We start from the raw sequence: 23,241 nt of genomic DNA, 5'->3' as shown, positions 1-23,241 counted from the left end.
GTGTGTGTGTGTGTGTGTGTGTGTGTGTGTGTGTGTGTGTGTTTGTAAGTTGGTATCATGGTATCATGGTTTCAGGAGATTTGGTATTGGTATTGTTTTGGGTATAGCTAGCTGAATAGCTAATAAGCTAGGTAGGTAGGTAGGTAGCGAGCAGTTGAGAGGGGGACTGACTGACTGACTATGAAGTCTAGGGGGAGTGGGTAGGCTTCAAGGTACTAACTACTGCGTGTGTTAAATTGTAGGAACTCACAAGAGTCAGGTCGAGGGTCATCAGTTGACGACTATGTTTTTACTATTCTGGATTACTGGGACAAGTTGAATCATGGTGAGGAACGAAAGTAGCAAGGAGTTAATTAAAAGCGCTGGACTATGCTGATGTGTGCAACTGTTCAAATGATTATAGGTAGATGGATAGGGTTATGCTATGCTATGATGCTATGATGTGATATGCTATTACCTGATCGGGGATCCTGTGTGCAGCTAGCTAGCTAGCTACTCAAGACTAACGTTCTGCACCGCTTCCTCGACACTCACGGTAGCGTTGGATTTGGGTTCGCTATCTGTATGGCTATGCTGCTGCAGCTGCCTGCCATTCTCCAGATGCTCTGCCGGCAAATCTGGCACCGGAGTGGGCTTATAAGACAACTCCGCCGGGCCGTTTCTGGTGCGGCCGCGGCGACGAGTTTTAGGTGGTTCAGGTTTTTGGGCATGCTTTTGAGAAAGAGGAGTGCTAGCGGTGGTGGTTGGTGGGGTAGGTGATGGTGCGGTGGTTGATGTGCTGGGGCTGCTGGCATTGTGGTGATGCTGGGGTTGCTGTGCAGGTCGAGAAGGACTGCTAAGCGGAGTGCAGTGGCTTGTGACTGGGACAGGAAGGTGACCGGCTCCTCCATGGCCTGCGTGGAGGTGGGGGACTGTTGAGCGTCGGGGTGGAGGAACAGCCGGGGGTGGATTGGAGGCTGAGCGGCGCGAGTGACTGGGGACCGGGGGCGGGATTATGGCGGTGGAATTGGCGCGCTCGATGGCGCTGTTGGCGCCAACGAGAGTGGCGGGTGGGATGATTGGACTTGTGTGTTGGGATTCGGCGTCTTCGGGGATCTTGTCAGTATGTCCGTGATGCTCGTCGTCTCGCCGGCCACGCCAACGTCTTGTCCTCGGAGGCAGAGGTTTGACTTTGGGCTTGCCCAGCAGCTTTGAAGGACTTGTTGGGCTACCGGTCGCCGCACGGTCAGTATTGCGGCTGGGGGTCATGATGCCGGGCTTCACGTGCTGGGAAGCTACTTCTTGAACGCTGAGGCTAGAGGATGACGCGGGCTCATGAATGCCAATTCGTTGCCTGTGATGCGCAGCGATGCTCGATGTACTGGATTCTGGACCGTCTAGTCTGGTGGGTGACATGTTTTCAGGAGAGCTGTCGACCGTGCTCGTTGGGGAGAGGGTTCGAGAGTATTCTAACGGTGCCCCGAACTCAGTATCCGGAGGTACACTATCTGTGGGCGTGGCGTCCTCAACGGGAACTGGCTTCTCTGGTTCAGGGTCCCGGAGCCATTCAACGGTTGCGCACCGAAGAACCAGCCTTCGAGTAGTCTCATCCACGTCGTCGAAGTGCATGATCTTTTCCCGGCCGAGTCCACTATCGGAGAGCTGACCGTGAACAAGTAGTCGAAGCACCCGCTTGAGCTCATCCCGTTTATAGAAAGGTGGGTATTTCAGCTGCGTATGTGCCAATAGTGGGTAGAGAACACGCAAATATGTGTGTCGAAGAGCGGACGCCTCTTCGGGCAGGTCTAGAAGGTTTCGAATGAGGATGTCGACGAGGACGTGCAGGTCATTGGTGAAAAAGTATTCGTAGGTGGTCGGGGTAGTGAAAATGAGGTATAAAAGCTTGAGTGTCAGAAGCTGGAGCGATGTCTCGGCTGCAAGAGTTAGAATCTTTCACCTCAATGCGCTTGGGGCCACTAACCTTCACGATTTATTAGAAGGATAATATTCTCCCCAAAGGTCTTGTAAAGGCTGCCGTGCATCGCGAGGATTTTGATAATCTTGTTTGTCAAGCCGTTGGACGTATTCTCATCGACCGGATCATGCGCGGAAATCATGAACTGCTCGTTCAAAACCAGCTGAGCATATTGTTAGCACACCCTCAGCAATTCCCAGGTAGAGAACAACCACCCACCAGAACGCGAATAACCGGGTAATGATAAGGATCATTGACATCGTATGAGAGATCCTCAATGATATCAAAGAGGCCCTTGACGAATTCGTCATCCACGAGAACTGTGCCGCCCTTCAGTCAACAAAACAACCCAGACCCAGACCATACTAGACAATATAGCCTAACAAGGAAAAAGACGCACCCAGATCCTCAATCTTGACCCTCTGAATCCTCGACATCTCATACATCAGATCCATCAGCAATCGATGCAAACCCGCCGGCACCTCCTCTTCCTCCTTCCGATTCCGCGCCTGCAGAAGCTCCAATAACCTCGGGAACAGACCCTCCTCATTCATCATGCGAAACGCCACGTCATGCTGTCGACCGTCGAAGAGCAAAAAGGACACGATGAGGTGAAGAGTCGCCGGGTCGTCATCCTACATTGCCATACCGAAACCATGATCAGTAAAACCATCCCATACCCCAGAGAGGATGACGAATACGAACCTGCAACAAACCATAAACCATCTGCCTCCTCACATAATCCGTATGAGCGACAAAGAGATTCGACGCCAGCAATTTATACGAGCACCTCGTAACATCTAACTCGGACTGAAGGTATTCATCTACCATAGAACGCACCAGTCAATAACTGATCACAGCCGCAGAGTTCATGGGCTAGAAGTTTCTTCTCGCACACACACCTTTATATTTCGTCGCCAGACTCAAATACGATCTGAGGGCATTATCAATATGATCTTCCGAGGCGCAAGGGGAGGAAACAATCTCTTGGATCTCATCCCAGAATTGCTGCTCGTTCTCCAGCAGGGAGACCTCAAAGTCCATTTCCCGCGGCGGCTGCTTGATCGTCCTCGTCGGGAATGTCGTCGTGTGGTTGTTTCCCTGCACTCATCCCGCCTTTGCGCCTGGAGCGAGTAGTAGCTCGGAGAGTGCTTGCTCCGGGGAAAGGGGAAGGTAGGAAGAAGAGGGAGTATTGAGGGAGTGGTGTAGTGTTGTGTAGATGTGTGTGTGTGTGTGCTCGTGTGGTGTGATGTGAGCAACAAGAAGGTATGGAATGAAGTTGGCCAAGTCAACTCTCGGGCGGCGGGGGATTGGCGGGCGATCCACCGAGTCTTTTCTGGTCGGGGAAACAGGAGAGAACTTATCTCGTAGGGGACCCGTACGTCATTCCTCAGCACTAACTCACAAGCTAGTTTTCTAGTAAACTACTGACTGCAAGTCTTCTGTAGTGTAAGACACCATTTAGTGTAGATTTAGAGCATTTCATTCTGATAGATGGAAACAAGTGAATCTGTCAATGGGTAGAGACCAACGTGGTTGCTCCTCCCTCGGTCCCAATGATTAATTTGTTTACAGCCACTAGTAAAGTACGTAGTCTATACAACATCCTCCCAGCGCCGGTCGCCGGGTTCATTACACAGATCGCCTGATATCAGCCTCTTATTCCCAAGCCAGCTAGAGAAATAACGAAAGCATCACGCAAGAGAGAGAGAAATCGGGGGAAGATGAGGGGAATAAAGAAAAGACAATTAAGGCGATGAAGACGAAGAAGAAGAAGAAGGGGTGTCAATCAACTCATGTGCTCGGGGACGTGGTATCTGTACTTTTCCAAACAAACGCAACAACAAAAACAGCAATATCGACGTAGACTGCACATGCACATGCATACAAAGCCATAGAGAGCATTAAAGGGGTTACTGCGGGCGCTTGAATGGGTGCGCTTCGGTGTTTCTGCGGTCAAGGGGTCAGTCTCTAGTTCCTTAATGCAAAAGGCCAGCGTTCAACTTACAGCACATATTCGTCCAGACTCACCACGCTCGGATCGCTGAACAACAGGTAGAAGTACTTCAGCGTCTCCGCGAGCCAGAAGGACTGCATTTCCTCCGTCATGCTGGGAGTCTGGACCGTCACGTCTTCAATGGCCGAATTGGCCAGCTCCGTCCGCGTGTACTTGGACACCGCCTCGAACATCTCCCAACCCTTCTCGCGCCAGTACTCGTCGCCCGTGAGGCGGTACATGATGAACACGGACTCGATCGCCTCGGGCCGCAAGAGATACTTGCGATCCACAATACGAGTGACACCCGGTGGTAGCCGCTCGTTCCGAATCCGGGCGGCGACGAATTCCTCGTGCGAGGGGGCTTTCTCCTCCTCGGCATCGTCAATGGTTTCCACCACTTCCTCCTCCTGTTTCTTGATGTCGTCGGGAGGCGTGGCAATGACGTGCCAGTTGCCGCGCTCCCGCTTGGCGTGAGACTTCTTGATTGAGTTGATCGCTTCGGGCTCAGGATCCACGTATGGCTCGTTGGCCTTGGCCTTCTCCCTTTCTTTCTCCTTCTCTTCTTTGCGTGCCGCCGCTCGGGCCAATCGCTCCTGCATGTTCGGGTCCAGCGCCTTGTAGTAGGCCTCCTCGTTCCATTCGCACTTCTCGCCCTTCTTGCAAGGAATCAAGGAGAAGTGCTCGGGCATGATTCCAGTCTTGGTGGACTCGTACGCCCACACACAGCCATCCGTCAGCTTGGACGCCAGGTTCATGTCACCTTCAATGCCAAACAGTTTGGCACCGATACCAACCATGCCGCCCACGAAGCAGGACAGATGATCGCCGTCATAGGCCACCTTCGTACGACCAGGCTGCTTGGGCACCGTCATGGTGCTCAAGAATCGAACGTCGCGACCGCCCTTGATCATGGGCTGGTAGAGGAGATGTTCTTTGGTTGCCTTGATGGCCTTTTCGTACATGGTGCGGTACTGATCGTTGAGACCACCCAGCAGCATGTACTCCTTGGGCAGGTACTCATACGTCGAGTCAGCAAGGGCGCCCAGACCGTATTTCTCGCTTTCCGAGGCGGGGCTGCTCAGTCCTTCATGGCACTGCGCGTCGGGGGTCTGCTTGTCGAAGGAAGCACGGTACTCGCTCTCCGAGCTAGGGTAGTTTTGACGCGAGACTCCACCGTAGTCGGCCGGTTGGGCATCCTCGTGCAGCGATCGTGCATCATGAGGCACCAAAAACTCGGTGTAGCTCTGGGCGTCCGTTGGAGCAGGCCTCGTGGTGTGAGGTCTGGTGGTAACGGTACTGGTGGGTGATTCTGTGGGCATTTTTCCGCGAGGAACCTCATGATCGATGTGAGTGGGGGTCTTCTTGCATCCAGATGCATCGATCTTCATGGGCCACAAGCCAGGAAGCTGCGTGTTGTCCTGATACGCCTCGAGCGCATTCGTGATGCGCGCAATAGCGTCGTAGTATTTGTTGTCCTTGGTCAACTGTGCCAGACGGGTGAATTCCACGGAAAGCGAGCCGAGCTCAGCCAGCACCGCCTTTTTGTCTGCGCGGTGAGGTTGCACCGTATAAAGCCTGCACAGCAAACATGTCAGCTACTTATGATCATCAGCCATGCCAAGACAAGTGAACTTACGGAGCCCATTTGTAGAAGAGGGTTGGCATGCGGTTCGGAGTGTCAAAAGCGCCCATGAGAATCTCTGCGAGCTCTACCGCCTTCTCCAGAAGCACATCGTACTTGTGTCCCGAGATATCGTAAGCACCGAGCAGACCGCCCATGTACCGGATGACTGTCTCGAAAACCGGAATGTCTTTCTTCTTGGAGGTGGTGAAGTCGATGGTCTTGATATAGTCGACCGCAATGGAGAACTCCTCCTTCAGACCCATGAGCCACAGGGTGTCCAAGCCGTCCACGAGCGTGGCTCCCCAGCCATTGAACGGATCGCGATATCCACCCCGGATAGGCAAGACCTCATCGTGACCCATGGCGGAAGTCTTGTAGCCCGTCCAAGCGTGTTCGAACGTAGACTTGATCGTAGACAGCCTCTCGAGACGCTTCATCTTGTCGGCGGACGATTCGTCTTTGAATTCTGCCTGCAGTTTAGGGAGCGCCTTGGCCTGACCGACCGGCAGCCGGATCAGGTCCTCGGGAGCGAGAGGATATTGTTCGGGCATCTTCTTCCAGTGCGGGTGCGGCCAGGTGGACTCGGGAGCTTCCACCTCCAACTTCCCTTTACCTTGAGAGCCCAATTGGGACTGGGCCGGATCAGACTCGGCCTCATTCTCGTTCCCCGAGGCTGTTGCATCGCTCGATGGGTTGGACACTTCCGTGGAGGTCGATGGACGAGCGTCAGATAAGGTTTCGGTAGAAGGTTCTTTCGCTTCGTCGGCGGAATGTTGTTCAGAACTCTCGGGGGAAGAAGGAGGAGGTGGAGGAGGGGACGGAGGGGCATTTATGGGAGCGGCGTCGTTGGGGGTGGCCTCGTCAGCCGGAGCTGGATTTGGTGAGAAAGATGCAGGATGGCGATCAACGGGTGGCGGCGCACTCCAGGCGGATGGAGCCTGTTCTCTTGAGCGAGCGAAATGTATGAAGGCGAGCACGAAGATGGTCGCGAAGACCAGGAGAACCCGGTACCGTCGGGCTCGAAACATGGTAAACGAATGGAATCGAGATAAGGTAACACAAGACTCGGAAAAACGAAAGGCAAGAATCAGAGTTTAAAAGGGGGGAGAACGAATCTCCCAAGCGAACGAAAGTCAAATGGACCGAATAATATGAATTGTCCCCCAAGAAAGAGGAGGTATGAGAGGGGGTTTGCGGGTTATACGAGGGACAATGCGAAGGATCACGAGATCCCAAGGGAGTCAAGTCAAGTTCCTGCAAGCCGCGGGACAAGACTCGGGTAAAACGAATGGAGGACTCCCAATCAACGAGAAGTGGATTAGGAATAGTGAGGAGGGTCAGATTCTCTAACGACCGACTGGGATAAGATCCAGCATGCAACAAAAGTGGACCAAACGAGTGGAAAGAGAAATGAATCAATCAGGAGAGTTGACCTGTTTTAGGTCATGATTGAATTCGGGGGGTTGAGAAGTAGGAAGAGAGAGACAGAGAGAGTGTCTGTGGGTGAGGGAGGGAGGATGGATGAATTGGGAATGACAACCTGCAGCCCTGACCGGAAAGGGAAACTATCAGGTGAGAAAAGGGAAAGGAAGGGGGTGAATAAAGTAAGCAGAGAAAGAAAAGAGAGGGGAAGAAAGGAAGACAAAAGGTGTGGGAAAGTAAAAAGCACCAACTAAACACCTGCAAGACAGAGAAAAGAGAGTAGTTAGTGTGAGAGTGAGAGAGAGCGAAAGAGAGGGGAGGAAGAGGGCCAAAAGGCTCACTACGGAATAGTTAGTTTAGTAACTGGAAATGTTTAGACCTCCGCCAGGGACTGGCCAGACCGCGCGGTGCTCCAATAAAATGAATGAATTGAGATTGAAGAGGAACTAAAGAATGGATGGAAACTCGCCTGAACCGTCTGCGGATGCAACCGCCGGTCACATCCAAGCAGAACAGAGCCCGGCCAAGAATTCTGGTGTGCACGCGCGTGGATCCGAACAAGTTATCGCGGTCGGAAGTCGCTGGATCAGGAGTTCAGTCATGTCATTCGTTGCAGTTTTTGCATTAAACTATCACTTGTTCACTGCATCATCAACCAGAGAATGGGATAAGGAATGACAATGACTGAATGCAACTATCAATTGACCGGGGGGTAAGCAATACTCCGATCCATCACTAGGATGGGAATCCATGTCAAGACTGTCAATAGTCCAGTGCATTTTGCACGCCAAAAAACGCCCAAAAAACCAGATAATAAATCCAAGGGAGATCGAGACCAACAAAAGGAGATCCCCGGATCCGCGACGGAGGGATCAGCAGGGAGATTGAATTGATAGCTGCCGGTCGGTCGGGCGCGCAGGTTCCAGACTTGCAGGGGGAAAGGAAAAGACGATGGATGATCGACTGTCAGGACGAGCATGACCATTATAATATCAACTAAACAATTCCCTTCATGTCTCTCTCTCTATGACTGTATTTCTATTCTATTCGATTCTTCTCCAAGCCTACGTATGTCTCTACGCAACTCGCAGCATAAATGTACGTATACCACAAGGCATTGAATTCATCTGGTGGCTGCTGCTCCCCTACCAACTCACCAGTCAATCAAATAATGCGCGTCGGCTGCAGGGGAGACGGAACTGGCTGGATCCTCTATTTTTTCCTTCTTTTCTTTTCTTTCTTTAGCGCAGCGGGTTGCTAATTATAGCCCGCGATGGATCCCCCGTAATTACCGAGACGGGCGGGGGGTGGATAACACCAACAACAATCACAAGGAAGGGGAAAGGACAGAAGAATAATGGATGCTATCCATTTCCTTGGATTTACGGAGTACCATTCTTTCTTTTCATGGTGTTGAAAGATTCAAGCCAGCCTTGACTAGATAATAAACTTTACACTCTCATCCATGGATACTCGTCCCGGGGACCCGGAGTTTATCCAGGGGATAACTAGTAACTAGGTATGATTATCTATCAATCAGGTGACTGTCTAATACCGAAAAGTAAGAATCAAAATCACATTGTCAGTCAAATTCAGCCAAGCCAAATAAATTAATATGGCCCTGCCCAGTGTCCCACTAGTAGTCATCTATCCCATGATTCCCATTTATTCTACTCGTGCCGTGAGTATCCGACCAACTAGTCTAGAAGGGCTTCCTGAAGAAAATTTTGGAACTGGAACCCTCTCTTTCTCTTTCTCTTTTCCCTGTTCTCTTTTTACTCTTCCCCTGACCAATAACCATAAGGGCAATTCGTAGCGGGGACAGCTGTTTCGAATGTGAGGACCCTGAAACGTGCCTCTTCTCGGATTCTGAGCGAGCAGACCCTGCAGATATGGGTCGATTTCAAACTAGAAAATTATAGCAGTAACAGGTTATAAATAAATAAATACTTCGTTCCTGGGTAGTGAAGTAGAAAATTTGGTGTTTGGATGGATCGGGGCAAAGGTCCGGTCAGACAGACAAGTAGACAGACAAATAGACTCTGGTCCTTCCATTTAGCCGGGACTAGACTAGACTACTACTCCGTATACACCCCGACAGAGTCAATCAGCTGGACAGAGCCAGCATAAACTTTAGTACTAAAACCATTGTCTGCAGGTGTGATCACTAGCTTGGCTTATCCTCCACTCTACATACAGGACTATTCTATCCGGCTACTTGCGTGTGTGGCCGCTGCCTTTCCGGTGGCTGTCTGGGCTGATGTACGTAGTAACTAGTATTCCCAAGCCTTCCATGTAGTCAAGATTCCCTACCGTATTCATGTGCACCGCCGAGGTGATATGAAAAAAAACCTCATGACTATCCTCATAGCATGTTCTAAATTATATACCAACTGTCGTCCGTCCCCGATTGTCCTGGTTGACTTTCTGGAACTGTTGAATGAGCCCCAGTACCCCCCCACCGCCTGCCAGGGCGTCGACATTCTCGCCGCCCTCGTCATCTTCTTCGTCGTCCCCATCGCCTACGAGGTTCATCCGCCATGACTCCCCCAGGTTACTGTCACTGGTGACGATGCCACCCCCGCTCGACCCGACCCTGGGCGACGATTTAGCCGCACCGCGAGCTTTGCCGGTCGGAGGGTCTTCGTCTTCAATGGGGTCGGAGATGGTAGGAGGCGGTCGCGAGGTCCTATAGCGCGGATACGGGTTAGCGCGGTGCGTTGACCGGAACCCAGAGGCCGACGGCTGATGGTGCGGGTCGAGCAGTATCGATGGTGCAGGGGAGAGATGGTCGCCCATGCCAGCGGGGCCAAATCGAGGGGCGCCGTATGTAGTAGACTGCTGACCCATCAGCCCAGCTGCGGCCGGTCGATCTCCAAAATTGCCCATCTCAATGGCCGATGGAGACCCAAGAGTTGGGAATGTGGGAGGAGGGTGGAATTGCCGCTTGTTTGACGGATGAGCACCGCGCGGATTAGCACCATAGTTGTCCAAGAACCCGTAATACGATGCGAGCATCTTGCCATCCTTGGTCGAGAAGTAGTCCGCCCGAAGGTCCTGCCGTGCAGCATCCCGTCGACTCGTGTCCCCTTGCGAGATCACATTGGTACCCTTCTTGAAGTCAAAGACCGCAAAGGAGCACAGATATCCCATCCCATCGACGTGGACCGTGAATTCTCGGAAGAAGTCGATGAGACGGTCGCTGCACTTGGGCAGGCTAAACCAAAGGATGAACGGCGTGAAGATCATACTGAGGATCTCCTCTAGGAAGATGACGATCTTCATCTGATACAGTTCGGCAAAGTCCTTACGGACATCATCACTATGCAGTCGGCCTTTCCAGTGGCCTGGGAAATAATGAGTGAAGTTGATGACTTCAAGGAGCGCGTACTCCGGATCAAACACATTGGTCTCCTCCGGAACCAAGCCCTGTGCAACCGCCCAGATAGAACCGAAGACACCCAAGTAGAAAAGCACGGTCCGGTCGTGGGTGATCTCGAATCCTAAGAACAGCTCCGGATCCACAACGGAAGCCAGGGCCAACACCGAGGCCAGTGCCCCAGAGACGAACGCCACGAAACCCGCAAATTGCACCATCTTGTCTTTAGGGAACTGATCCACATAGCGGCTCGCGAAAGGGTAAGACATATTGACGCGCCGTTCAAACAGGTGCCACAGCTCGTTGAACTCCCGGAATTTCCATTCGGCCAGCGGGGTGTATTGTCGAGATCCAATCTGCGATGGATTCTTCTTGTATTCGTTGAAATAGCGGAAGAAATAGTGCATCATGAAGTAGACGACGATGAAGGGGGCTACGAAGATGTTCATGAAGCCTGCGAACATGAAACGCCGTCGCAGGCCTTCACTCAGAGCCCGTCGATGAGTGTCCTTCAGAAACAGTGTTCGTACTTGGCCCTGCTCGTTGAAGACATAATCCATGATGCAGAGGTTGATGTTCCATTCAAGTGTCCGCGAGAACAGTTGCCTGTTTCGCAGGAACGGTATCGGAAGCGTCAGATCTAGTATATCTTTATTAATCAATGCAATGAGGTAGTTCTCTTTGCGCATCAGTCGGTTCGCGATATCGTGAGCATCCATGCGCTGCTTTGATTGACTCCCCATGAACTTGCGATGCTTCGCAGAGACCGCACCCGCAGTTGCGGGATTAGAGTCCCTCAGAGTCATCAATCGGCTGACGACCTCCTGCCAGGATATTGTTTGGATTTCAGCATCCCTGATCCCAAGCAAGTAGTGATAGAAGTCATGCATGTGCTTGAGCCGTCTGATATCTAGCAAGTACTGAAAAGCCTTGCCAATCCAGAAGAAAGAAAGCAGCCATAGTAAGAAGGTAGCGGACATGGACATTTGCTTGGTACACTTTTGGATCAGAATGTCGTCCAGGGTTCGACTCCCGCGTACGTTATGGTAGTCAATGCAGTTAGTGAGGAAAATGCTGAACCCTACGACAAATGCAAAGGTCCTGCATCCCAAGCACAGGTCAGTCTTGATCATCCGGGAGAACTTGAGAATGGGGAAGGAAGACCTACAAAAGACTCAAAACCCTGTTCAACAGAATCGACCAAATCCCGTTTCCAAGGAAGTACGTATAGACCTCCTTCAGGAAGTTATCCAAATTCTCCACGTTTGCCCACATCCATAGTGCCTTTTCTTTGGGATCTACCAGTGCTAGGTTTGGATATCCCGCTGACCACAGACTCGCATGATGGGCCCTTCTATTGGTGTCATGTAGGGGTAATCGTTCGCGGGCTGTATCCCAGTGGACTCGATCGTCTCGAGGCGATGGTCTGGGCGGAGGATCGAGATTTGGGGGTTCATTCGAACGGGGAGGAGGGGGGAGCTTCGACTTCAAATCGTCATCGTCGTCCTGGTCTCCCTCCACGAGGAGGGAGGGAGGAACATCATCATCGCTATCATCGAACTTATGACGCGGTGAAGCTGCGTGTATCCGACCAGAGCGGCTAAACTTGCGGCGACGGGAACCGGCCTTGAGGAATCTCCCCTGGTCTCTTTTCCTTGGTGGACTTTGGGGGAGGAATGGATCGCTCGGACCGGGGGAGTCATCCCTCCCAGCGTCTGCTAGAGCATCTTCCAGCTCACGGTCGCTGAACCGGTCCCCATGGTCTTCGTCCTCAAACGCCATTCCTGCACGTTCCTCGATGTCCGAAGAGTCCGAATGATTGTCATGTTGCCGGATCGTCTCATACACTGACGGGGAGCCGTTGGGAGGGAGGAAACGAGATAAGATATTGGAGGTCATCATCTTGGGCTAAGATACTAAGGAAGAGATAGATAATAGAATCATCAGTACATTATTAACGGCCGGCGAGCCGTATTCGAGGTCACTTCGATGCCATCCAGCTAGGGCCAACACGATATATAGAGAAAAAGCACTCGGGATGGTTGAGAATGCGAAAGGGCGGTAGTAGTTCGGGAACCTAGAGCGAGGATCGACTTGATCCGCCTGGAACAGTTCCAAGAGTATCTATAGAGTTGAAACAGAGGATCAGTTCGTCTATGACGTGATTTAACAAGTCGGAAAGAAGATGAGAGATGAACCGATCAATCTAGTAGTTATCTACTGAAGAAGGTCGGTTGACATTGGTCGGGAGGTATCAGGAGGAGACCCCGGGGGGTTGGAGGAGGAGCTGATGACCGCCTCGTGATAAGCTCCGATGATGCAGGCGGTCAGGTCAGTCAGTCACCGATAGCAACTAGCTGCTCCGAAGCGGTAAAGCAACTTGGTGCTGCCTGAGCCCGGGCCCAGTTAAAGCCTAAGGCATGAAATTTCTGGAGTCATGTGATAGGCCACGGAACAAAGTTAATGCGGGAAAAAAAAGAATGATTACGTGCTGAATGTCACATGATAAAACGCCGAGTCATGGCCGGTGAGTCTCTGACGACACGAGTCAGGCCCAAGTGGGATGCTGAACGGGATGGGCCGCCGATGGGGACCACTGATTGGCTCCAGCGCCAGCAATGCTTGAGCGCCGGTGTGGCTCGTGCGGGGTGGGTTTCCATTCTCGAAGGTCAGACTTGCTGTTAGCCTGTTACTGTTAGTTAGTCTTTGACTCTTTGCCCAGTGCCCGGCAGGGGCTCTTTCCTCTCTGGTCACTAGTCTCACTTACGTGGTGCTGCGGTGCATCGTTGTCCCACCCAAGACAGGCGTTGCAGTGAGAACGTAGAAAGATTGACCAGGTGTCCGTTGGCTGCCTTATCCACTTCCTGTACTCCGTACCATGGACATGAATTTGTTGAGCTGCTCCTGCAAACCCAGTCACTCTTTCCCTCTTCGCCCTGGTCCTTACTCTTGAAGATTAATATCAATCTACAGTCTAGACAATATGCTGTGGTATGTTGTTACTCCGACACGGTGGCTTCCCCTTCTGTTCAGGTTCTGGGGCTCAATTGGCTAAATCGAAGACACCCACGATAACGACTACTAATACTAGTACCGAGTAGTTGTGCCAATGACATAGTAGTCTGGCTAGTGGCTAAGTGCTGGGCAATGGCTCTACTAGTGACCGCGGGATGCCGACAACCAAGCAAGCCATAGTAGCCACGGCAGATGACATTCTGCACACCGTTGGAGTGAGCATAGTCATGCGTGGTTAGCAGCCACAACCACCACTACACTGTAGTACTTACTGCTTTTGGAGCGCACCAGCAGCCATTGCAATATAATTGCAATCTAACGTCGGGTAGTACTACAGGGGAGGGGAGGCGGGAAGGATCCCAGTGGCGATAATCATTTAGTGACTCGGATCTGACTGCCGTACCCTGCTGGGGTCTGTTCTGGAAATGGTCTGCCTGATTATTGTACGACTGTCTCTGCCACGGTTTGATTCTGTACGACTTTTTTTCGGTGCCGATGGAAGAGAAAGAGAACCATCACAACATACCGAGTCGATCAGTCAGATGCTGAAATGGGGGGAAAAAAAAAACGAAAGCCAGAATACGCGAAAGCAAGAACTCGTCGGGGTATGGAGTAGAACAAGAAAGATAAAAGCGGGAAAAAAGAAATTTACCACTATCGGGGCTGGTTGTACATTAGCCCAAAGGTGGTGTGTTCGTGGACCTTTCTGGAAGGTCATGATAATCGACCATCCTTGACCCGCTTCTTCAGCCAAAGAACAATGATACGTACCTCGTACGACTTTCTATTTCTACATGGCTGATCTATCCCTAGTTCCTGGGCATAGCATAATCTAGTCATGCTAGTCGGGTTGACTGAAGCGATTGAGTTCAATTACACACACCGTTCATATATAGGAAGGGACTGGGCTGAAATCGTCCGGCTCAAGGGAAGAAAGAAGAGCTTGGCTTGCGTTTAAACCGGGACTAAATATGACCTCCCTGAAACAACGCCTCATATATGGGCTTGAGTGTGTGCAGAGGAGCGTGTTCATAAGGAAGATCATTTTATAATCGTTTAATGGCACCAGCTATACTCCGCAATTAGAAGTCGTGATATAATGCCGTTGCTTTTTTACACCGTGCTCCGCGTATAGCCAGTTCGAAGCCAGTCATAAGTATAACCACACTAATTCACTACTGATTAAGGGAGTGTGGGAAATAGGAGGTTCAAAGGCACGCCTTCCATCATCAAGTGGATCTCAGCCCCAGAGCCTGAACCCAACAGTTTTTCTTTTCCGTCGATTTTCCCTTCCTCTAATTTCATCTTATTTTTTTGTTCAACCCTCCCTAATCCTTTGATTTTCTTTCTGTTTGATTTGATTTCACTCGCATTATTGGGGTCAATTGATGACAGGAAAATAAATTTTTCTTTTTTTCCCCCTTGCACATTGTAAATAGAAATGCATAAGTCAACTTGCCCGTAAAAAAACTTAAGTAGGTCAACATCAGGCCATTAGTGGTAGTGGTCGGGGAGGAAAGTTCAGGGAGTGGTTCAATGACTCCATAACCGTGTCGCCAGTTACCCCGTCAATTCGGAACCCAAAAACCACCCACGCCTTGGTCCCAGGGTAACAGCGTAAGAGTAGCCAAAAGGACTTAGCAGGCCTGCCTTACTGCGTAGATAGTGCCGTATCTACTCTATAATACTCCTCCGCTACTGCTATATCACTACTACTATCATCAATCGGAAAGATCACCGGGCGTTTGTCCAGTTCCCCTGCATATTCCTGGGGAGTTGACAGACTCTGTCCATTGTCGTATCACCAGCTATTCCTCTCGACCTTTTTAGCCTTTCAGTATCCCTGATCCCAGGTGAAAACGTGAGTAGAGAGACCACCGAAATTGTGAGTTATTAGTCTTATTATTTTCTGGTTCATTTGGTTCAGTTTGCTCCCCTCCCCCAGAGTCCATCGATACCTGAGCCAGTAACCAGTTAGTATCATCATCATCATCATTACCCTCTTCTTTAGCATCCTCTCAATCTCCTCTCTTTGTGCCCTTTTTCCCCCAACTCTCCGGCCCGCTTCTCTTCAGCTGCACGAAGTTCAACACCGCCTCCCGCTTTTCCCTCCGTTGCGGACACCATCCCTCGCCGTCTTCCCAGCTGATCATTGACTTTCTTTTCCACCTTCTCCCTCTTTTTCCTTCTGGTCTCTCGCTTACTTCCACCCACCTTCACCACCACCATTTGCACACCTTCCTCTTCCCCCCCCTCGACTAGACCAGACCCCCCCGTCTGTCGTACAGAAAATGCATCCATGCTGATGCGGGTTCTGCAGCTTTCACAACGCACGTCGTCTGGGTAATTGGCTTCAGCAATCCGTCAATCATTCCAACCAATTATCCCACCCTTTTTCCATCCTCCCTAATCGTACCTCCCCCTCCTACCCCCGAACTACCGATCGAGTCCCCTCAAAACAATTCAGTGTGAAGGAGGAGAAAATTTTGACCAGGACTCAAGGCCAATTCCAGCGGATGAAGGTGCGTCTATTTCCCTCAAGCTTTCTGTGTCAATTTCCCAATGATATCACGCCGCGGTTGGTCGAACCAAACCTTTGTGCCGACCGATCTATCTACCGAACTGCTGCTGCTGCCACCACCACCCCGTTACCACCCACTGGTTGCTACTGCTGTGCTTCTCTTTCAAACCCGCTTACTCCATCATCTTCCTTCTTACCGAGCTAACATACCCGACGATGGCCTTCTAGCAGCGACATTGCAGCTGTACTTGGATTATTGGAGGGTTGGTTCCTTGCCGCGCCTGCTAGCGATTTTCGCCCTGTACTTCTCTCGTCCACACCCTACCTGCGCTTTTCCCGCTCGCTCACTGGACCCTACTGCCACCGCCATCATCGTCTCAACCGTCAAATCACCACCCTACCACACCCCTCCCCTGAACGAACAATCCTTCGCGACCGCCCCCCCCCTCACCGTCGCTAGCACTCCCAAAACGCCACGGCCTCGACCGAATGTGCGACTCTAGCTCCCTCCCTCACCCCGGACTCCATGCGTTCAGCTAGCGACCCATTGGACGAAAGAGACCCTCAATTGTTAGAGGAAGGTTGCGCAGCGTACATTGGGTGTCAGCGTGCTGCAAGGTAACAATCCCGCAGTGTATCACCAGTTTATGTGTCTCCGCCCGTTTGCCTGCGTCTCCGTGTGCTTTGTAGCGACCTCTCCCGAGTGCCGCTGCTACCGGTTCCGTCGTGCGTGGTTGGAAAGAAAAGATGGAGCCGGAAGGGTCAAGTGGAATCAAACGGAACTCTGTCCATCAGGGAATATACAGTCGTCCTGTGGAACGGCGGCCCAGCAAGAAGTCTTCCTCCAAGGACCGGCATGGGATGGTTTATCCCGATAGTTTCAGGGACACAGGAATTCGAACAGTCACCCCAGACTCTGAGGCTGGCAACCACTCCCCTTCCTCGGAGGCGGAGTATCTCGCGTCAAGTGCAGCAGCTTCCCCTCGTCCCCCCACCCGGACAAGAGCCTCCGATCGAGAATCCCGTCGCGACTATCACTCCCACCACTCGGCAGGCGACGAAGAGGATACGACACATGTGGAGATGAAAAGTCAGCGCGCACGGTCCCGGACCACCACCCTAGATGATCAGCGCAGCGAGATCTCCCCGAACACATTTTTCAGAGCCCGGAATCGCCTGGGATCCATCAACACCGCAGTTCCACAACCCAAAACCCCGGACGAGTCGTCATCGATTGGCTTCCCGTCGATTCAGTCCCCCACCTATTTCAGTCATTCCCTTGGCCGCCAACGGTCAAGCAAGCCCCCAGGGGGCTCGGGCTTGGTGACGAGCGTATCAGCCAATCAAACCCCCTCCGCGCTGTCGACTACCGATGCGTCCAAAATCCTGCAGCTTATGAAAACGACTTGTGGAAGGATGCACGGCATTCTTTCGTTTCGGACTGCATCAACAACGGCTTGGTCCTCGGGCTACTGCGCCATCAACGTCGCCACGGGCAGTCTCATATATCAAGCCAAGGGAGAACCCGCACTGGCCAAGACCTTAATTCCCGATCTTCGTGGCTGTCAGGTTCGCTCGCTGGTCGACCCGGAACTACGGACGAACTACCTCAGCGTCTCAACATTTACATCAGGGCTAGGTGTCGAGCTACGGCCTCATGTGAGCGAAACATTCGACTCCTGGCTTGCTGCTTTGTTGTGTTGGCAGCCAATCCGTCCCAAGGGCGTTCAAAACAAGATGACCAAGCCCCAGTCGGTTGCGATTGGCGACCGCCGTTTGGCCGAGCGCCGGCGAAATTCTGAGAGTACAGTTCAGAAAGAAGCAGCGATCATCAAAGTTGGTAAGATGCTCTTATGGGACAGGCCTAGTGCCTCTGGTGTTCGACCTTCCTCTGGCCGCCGCGTATCAACCTATCGCCAGCAGAGGGCGCTTTCCTCCTCGTGGCTGCGAGTCAGCTGTACGTTGCAAGAGAACGGTGCCTTCAAGCTGTATACCGAGTCCGACATCACACTCGTAACGTGCATTCAACTTTCGCAGCTCTCCCGCTGTTCCGTGCAGCAATTGCACTCTTCGGTCCTAGAGGATGAATTCTGCATCGCCATTTATCCTCAGTACGCCGTCCATTCTGCATCTGGCATCACTCGACCCGTATATCTGGCCCTGGAAAGTCGAGTCTTGTTCGAGGTATGGTTCGTGCTTCTGCGCGCCTTCACAATACCAGAGCTCTATGGGCCCGAAACGTGTGCGGAAGATGACCCGAAGAGTCCGTCCGATGCCACTGCAGCCTCTATGGCAGATATGTTTCGGATCGAGCGAGTACTCAATGTGAGAGTCACGGAAGCCAAGCTCCTTCGGAACAAAGCTGCGGAGAAAGCTCCGCGAAGCCGGAAGCAATCAAGGTCACATAGCAACTCCACCCCCACATCTGCTGTGAGCGATTACTACACTGAAGTACTCCTGGATGGGGAAATTCGTGCCAAAACTGCCGTCAAGTACCGCACATCCAACCCGTTTTGGCGAGAGGACTTTGGTTTCAGTGATCTTCCACCTGTCCTGTCGCAAGTTTCGATTCTAGTCAAGACGATCAACCCGACACAGAAGGATTGGACGCTTATCGCACATGGCTCCTATGGCCAGGACCACAATAATCCGGCACGCCTGTTAGACGACGTTGAACTCTCCTCTCAGGATGCTACATTTGGCAGGGTCGATTTGAAGCTGGACGATCTACAGCCGGGAGTCGAAACGGAAAAATGGTGGCCGATCTTAGATGACAAAGATCAGCCGGTGGGTGAAATGCTTATGCGAGCTCGGATGGAGGAGACGGTTGTTCTGATGTCGCATGAGTACACGCCGATGTCGGAAATCCTCCATTCGTTCACCAATGGACTCACGATTAACATGTCTCAAGTCATGTCCTCGGAGCTCAATCAGTTGTCCGAAGCTCTTCTGAACATTTACCAGGTGTCAGGCACGACTGTCGAGTGGTTATCAGCATTGGTCGAGGATGAGATTGACGGGCTGCACAAAGAATCGACCGCGAACAGGCTAAGATATACCACGAGGATTCACTCTAACGACTCCCGGGAATCGGGCCAAGAAAGAGAGGTCCTTGTGAGAGACATGGGCCGTACTGCCACCGTTGAGGCAAACCTTCTTTTTCGAGGGAATTCTCTTCTCACCAAGGCGCTCGACTACCACATGCGCCGCTTAGGCAAGGAATACTTGGAGGAAACAATTGGCGAGCGACTGCGCGATATCGATGAAACCGACCCGGAGTGTGAGGTGGACCCTTCCCGTGTACACCGATCGGATGATCTCGAACGCAACTGGAGGAACCTCGTTTCCCTAAGCACCGGGGTCTGGAAGTCGATCGCAAGCTCTGCTTCTAGATGCCCAGCCGAGTTGAGGCTCATCTTCCGGCACATCCGGGCCTGTGCAGAGGACCGCTATGGCGATTTCCTTCGGTCAGTCACATACAGTAGTGTATCGGGCTTCCTATTCTTGCGGTTCTTTTGTCCAGCAATCCTGAATCCCAAGCTCTTTGGATTGCTCAAAGGTATCTATCTAATTTTTTTTCCCCGTTCAATTGATTATCCCTGTATGCTAATGCGCGCAGATCACCCGCGTCCCCGCGCCCAACGCACATTGACACTGATCGCCAAGGCTCTGCAGGGTCTGGCCAACATGACCACGTTCGGCAGCAAGGAGCCTTGGATGGAACCGATGAACAAGTTCCTGGTCAGCAATCGCGCCGACTTCAAGCAGTTCGTCGATTCGATTTGTGCCATCCCTGCTGACCGTCCCGCACCTATCGTCACACCCTCCTATGCCACCCCCATACAGATTTTGGGTCGTCTTCCCCCGACATCCCGCGAAGGCTTCCCCAGCCTACCCTTCCTGATTGATCACGCGCGAAGCTTTGCCAACCTCATTAGTATATGGCTCGAGATCGCACCGGAGCGCCTGGCGGAAATGGAGGAGGTTGACCCAGCAGTCAGCAAATTCCATGAATTGGCCGTGCGGCTCCACCAACGCACCAAGGAATGTTTGAGCAGAGCCGAGCAGGCAGAGCGTCCAAACGGGAGCCTGGAGATCAAATGGGAGGAACTGGTTGACTCGATGGAACGATCGGTGACCTTCTACGATGACAGTTCCAAGCCTACAAGCCCGGCCACAGAGGCAGCTATTGCAGGGTCGACATCCCTTACAGGCAGCCATCGCAATTCAATCGGCTACTTCGCATCGAGGCCCTCTTTACCGCGCCGCTCTACCGATTACGCTCCGGAAGCCGAAGATGACACGCCTCCCAGTTCCTCTTCTGCCACGTGGGATCAAAGCAGAGTCCCATTCTCGATACCGCGCTGGGCAGACCCCAGGGACAGCACTGGCAGCTCGAAGAACTCTTCCACGTACTCGCTTGAATACCCCGAGCCCTCGAAATCGCGCCGATCTAGCATCACTAGGGAGACAACAAGCAAGTACCGGTTCTTCGATTTCGTGCCCCCGTCTCGCCGCAAAGCGAAGGATCGGGAACAGGCTCAGCATTCACGTGAGGAACAGCGCAATGAGTTATGACGCACAAAGCGGCTGGGTCATACCTAGGCCTGCCTATGCCGGGGGCTTTCCCTGTGTCTTGGCGCATCTGATAATGGCGATCCCGATTCCGAGGATTAATTCCACGTTTGTGGATCTAGCCAAAACCCCTTTACCTTCTTACCTTCTACGGCTGTCCCGCCTACTCTACACCCCATTGCATGTCATCGGGGAAGCTCTTACGGAGCGGTGATGCTTGCACGTTGCGGGCAGCCATTTCTGTGTACAACATGAGAGCTTGATTTCATGTATTGAGATCCCTGCATCTTCTGGTGTAAATTTTTTCTGCGATTACATTTCTTCTCCTTGTCTCCTCGCGCATGTGCCCATGATTTAACGTTCGTTCTCCTATCACCTCTTCCGCCGGTTTTATTTTGGAAAGCATTTGTCATGGTGTTGATACCCTGCTCTGATGGCTGTTTTTACGTGGAAAACAAGAGATCCTGTGAGCAGAGTGCCGGATATGAATCTTCCATGGATGATGTATGGATTGTAGGCTAGCAAGGAAACGCCCGCCCTGAGTGTGTGGGAGGTCTTGCCCGGTCTACAATCTGCAATTGTTGTGTAAATAGCGTCTACCTTTCCTCTGGGCATAGATGAAATGAGTAACTCCACCTTGTTAGACTTGTACTTGAATACCGCTTAATGCTGCGCCATGAATATACAAACAACCACCCCATCTCCTAACACATATGGAACAACTATATCATACAATCCACTCCCAACTCTACTACATCCACAAACAAATCTTCCCACTCGCCGTCCCCCCCGCAACCCAATTCCTACTGCGATGAAAAACAGCCACCGCCGGCACAGCCGTAATGCCCTCTCCGCCCAACTGCGCCAGCTGATCCCCATCCCCGCTGTATATATCCACAAACCGATTCATGTTTCCGATGCAGAACCGCTGGATATGCGATTGCGGGTTCTGCTGCCACTGGGGGCGGAGACTGGTATCAAATTGTTAACACATTCCTTCCTTTGACATAAAGAAACCATATAAACAAGTGGGAGGGGGGATGACACATACATAGTAACCCATCTCCCTGTCTGACAATTATGTCTAACGACGGTATCTGGCACCAAGTCATCCTCGGAAACGGTATGTCCTACATCCCATGAGGAGATTCCCTTCTTCTTCAGGTCGTATATCTTGAGCGTATCGTCATACGAAGACGTTGCGATTTGTCCGGCACTGTTGAACGCTGCGTGCGACACAGAGAGGCGGCTGTAGTGTTCGCCTACGGGGAGTGGTCCTTCGTCTTCGTTCTTATTCTTCCTGTTTCTCTTGGGGGTTTGCAGCATGCGCAAGTCCCACACACGCATGGACCGGTCGAGACTCGCTGTTGCGAAGTAGTGCGGTTGTGTAGGGTACAGTGAAAACCCGCCGATCTTCTTCTCGGACAGTTGCCATGTCTGGACGGTTGATGCTGTCGGGTCGGTGCGGATGTCGTGCCGGCCAAAGGCGCCGTCGAGCGTTGTCCAGTAGAGCACGTTGGGGTCGTCGTGGGCCATGTCGATGCCGGAGATGGGCTCGTCGGAGGAGGTCGATTCCGGGGCGTATTTTTCCACGCTCGTGGATTTCTCTAGGTCCATGGCGCGGATTGAACTGTCGTAGCTGGCTGTGTAGAGGGTTGTCGGGGTGCTGGGGTGGATGTGCATGCTGCTGATTGTGCGGGTGTGCGGTTTCACGGTGGTGAGGACCGGGTCGGGGTCTTCGTCTTCGTCTTCGTCGTCTTCGTCGGATTCGGGCTTGATGGAGGTGGGTTTCTCTTGGGAGGCGTCGAGGATTCCCAGGTGGCCCATTTTATCGCCGGCGAAGATGAGTGGTTTGGACTCTGTGGGGTGGAAGGTCATGGCGTAGACTCGTTCGGGGGTCAGTTTGATGCCTGTGAGGGTTGGTTGGTTAGCTGTGTATAATTGATGGAAGATGAAAGGAGGAGAGACAGACGGTTAGGCTCCCATGCCTCCCAAAGGGTCAATCCATTCATTTCCTTCCTCAACGCCTTCAGATCTTTGTCCGTCGTCTTCTGGATCTCATCATCGCCAAACGTCCGCTGGTAGGGTATCGCCACGCCCTTGGTCACCACATCCACTCCGATCAAGCCATCCGCAGGCAACTTCTGCCCATTCACCATTATATCGCTGAATGAGAAGTTGTCCGACTTGCGGACTCGTTTTGCGCGCTCCGCTGCCTGCTGCGCCTCGTACTGCTCTTCTGCTTTGCGCTTCGCGACTTCGCTCTCCGCCGCGATGCCCCTCAACCGGGATGACATGCGACGCGGCTGCGGCGTCTCCTCCTTGACCTTTTTCACAGGAGTCTTCTTCTTTGTCCGCGATTGATCCTTCGCGGCCGGTTTGGGCATCTTGGGCGGGAATAGCCCGGAGGACTGCGCCTCCATGGTCAGCTTTTTGAGTAGCGCATCGCGTTCGGCGATGTTGGCTAGGCGCTGCTTTTCGAACTCGGAGATTTCGTCGTTGCCCATTTTCAATGTTCTCTCCCTGGTACAGAGGGGGAAAATGCCAATGCAGAGAGTGTTGCTAAACTGCAATCAGTGCTGAATGGCGCAGATGGATAACTTTTGCCCACGCGGATCAAAGGCGCGTTCGGAGCGCCGCGTAGTCACGTGGTTCTAATTGATGGGAGAAACTGCGCCGAGCGGGAGATTCTCCGACGGACGGCTGGTTCAGCTTCACATCGGCAGACCATTCCACCAATTGTTGATCGGTG

General features: G+C 52.3%; 7 protein-coding genes across 7 annotated transcripts; 2 read left to right on the top strand and 5 right to left on the bottom strand.

Annotated features, from left to right (window-relative positions):
* Positions 1 to 207: 207 nt before the first annotated feature.
* ASPBRDRAFT_40824 (uncharacterized protein) lies at positions 208 to 3,262 on the bottom strand. The gene is made up of 6 exons (XM_067624433.1): positions 2,857 to 3,262; positions 2,660 to 2,778; positions 2,355 to 2,589; positions 2,174 to 2,274; positions 1,961 to 2,117; positions 208 to 1,913 (listed from the first exon to the last, which is right to left on the bottom strand). Exons 1-6 carry the CDS (start codon positions 2,996 to 2,998, stop codon positions 493 to 495), a joined length of 2,175 nt encoding a protein of 724 aa, XP_067480438.1. The 5' UTR covers positions 2,999 to 3,262; the 3' UTR covers positions 208 to 492.
* Positions 3,263 to 3,958: 696 nt separating this feature from the next.
* ASPBRDRAFT_53414 (class I alpha-mannosidase 1A) lies at positions 3,959 to 6,605 on the bottom strand (the record flags this gene model as incomplete). The annotated part of the gene is made up of 2 exons (XM_067627069.1): positions 3,959 to 5,528; positions 5,590 to 6,605. The coding sequence occupies 2 exons, from the start codon at positions 6,603 to 6,605 to the stop codon at positions 3,959 to 3,961; spliced, it is 2,586 nt and encodes an 861-aa protein (XP_067480437.1).
* Positions 6,606 to 9,381: 2,776 nt separating this feature from the next.
* On the bottom strand, positions 9,382 to 12,280 carry atgI (autophagy protein ATG9; the record flags this gene model as incomplete). Its single annotated transcript, XM_067627068.1, has 2 exons — positions 9,382 to 11,479; positions 11,547 to 12,280. The coding sequence occupies 2 exons, from the start codon at positions 12,278 to 12,280 to the stop codon at positions 9,382 to 9,384; spliced, it is 2,832 nt and encodes a 943-aa protein (XP_067480436.1).
* Positions 12,281 to 12,862: 582 nt separating this feature from the next.
* ASPBRDRAFT_194155 (uncharacterized protein) lies at positions 12,863 to 13,162 on the bottom strand (the record flags this gene model as incomplete). Its single annotated transcript, XM_067620718.1, has 2 exons — positions 12,863 to 13,064; positions 13,146 to 13,162. 2 exons carry the CDS (start codon positions 13,160 to 13,162, stop codon positions 12,863 to 12,865), a joined length of 219 nt encoding a protein of 72 aa, XP_067480435.1.
* Positions 13,163 to 15,824: 2,662 nt separating this feature from the next.
* ASPBRDRAFT_494633 (uncharacterized protein) lies at positions 15,825 to 16,539 on the top strand. The gene has a single exon (XM_067626342.1). It carries the CDS (start codon positions 15,956 to 15,958, stop codon positions 16,415 to 16,417), a length of 462 nt encoding a protein of 153 aa, XP_067480434.1. The 5' UTR covers positions 15,825 to 15,955; the 3' UTR covers positions 16,418 to 16,539.
* Positions 16,540 to 16,661: 122 nt separating this feature from the next.
* On the top strand, positions 16,662 to 20,492 carry ASPBRDRAFT_194154 (GTPase-activating protein BUD2; the record flags this gene model as incomplete). The annotated part of the gene is made up of 2 exons (XM_067620717.1): positions 16,662 to 19,473; positions 19,534 to 20,492. 2 exons carry the CDS (start codon positions 16,662 to 16,664, stop codon positions 20,490 to 20,492), a joined length of 3,771 nt encoding a protein of 1,256 aa, XP_067480433.1.
* A 748-nt stretch (positions 20,493 to 21,240) lies between these two features.
* Positions 21,241 to 22,996, bottom strand: ASPBRDRAFT_194153 (WD domain protein; the record flags this gene model as incomplete). Its single annotated transcript, XM_067620716.1, has 3 exons — positions 21,241 to 21,460; positions 21,541 to 22,399; positions 22,462 to 22,996. The coding sequence occupies 3 exons, from the start codon at positions 22,994 to 22,996 to the stop codon at positions 21,241 to 21,243; spliced, it is 1,614 nt and encodes a 537-aa protein (XP_067480432.1).
* Between the last annotated feature and the right edge of the window lie 245 nt (positions 22,997 to 23,241).

This window comes from Aspergillus brasiliensis (genome assembly GCF_001889945.1).
Source record: "Aspergillus brasiliensis CBS 101740 unplaced genomic scaffold ASPBRscaffold_4, whole genome shotgun sequence".
Classification (NCBI taxonomy): Eukaryota; Fungi; Ascomycota; class Eurotiomycetes; order Eurotiales; family Aspergillaceae; genus Aspergillus; species Aspergillus brasiliensis.
The sequence above is the reverse complement of the archived record's forward strand: the minus strand, read 5'-3'. Positions and strand labels throughout refer to the sequence as shown.

Bases quoted from the DNA above. Each gene is read 5' to 3' on its own strand.
- ASPBRDRAFT_40824 (XM_067624433.1), bottom strand. From the start codon at position 2,998: ATGGACTTTGAGGTCTCCCTGCTGGAGAACGAGCAGCAATTCTGGGAT. The intron at 2,275-2,354 runs GTGCGTCTTTTT...AGGGCGGCACAG, and splicing joins GGTCAAGATTGAGGATCTGG to TTCTCGTGGATGACGAATTC. The intron at 2,118-2,173 runs GTGGGTGGTTGT...CAATATGCTCAG, and splicing joins ACCCGGTTATTCGCGTTCTG to CTGGTTTTGAACGAGCAGTT.
- ASPBRDRAFT_494633 (XM_067626342.1), top strand. From the start codon at position 15,956: ATGATATCACGCCGCGGTTGGTCGAACCAAACCTTTGTGCCGACCGAT.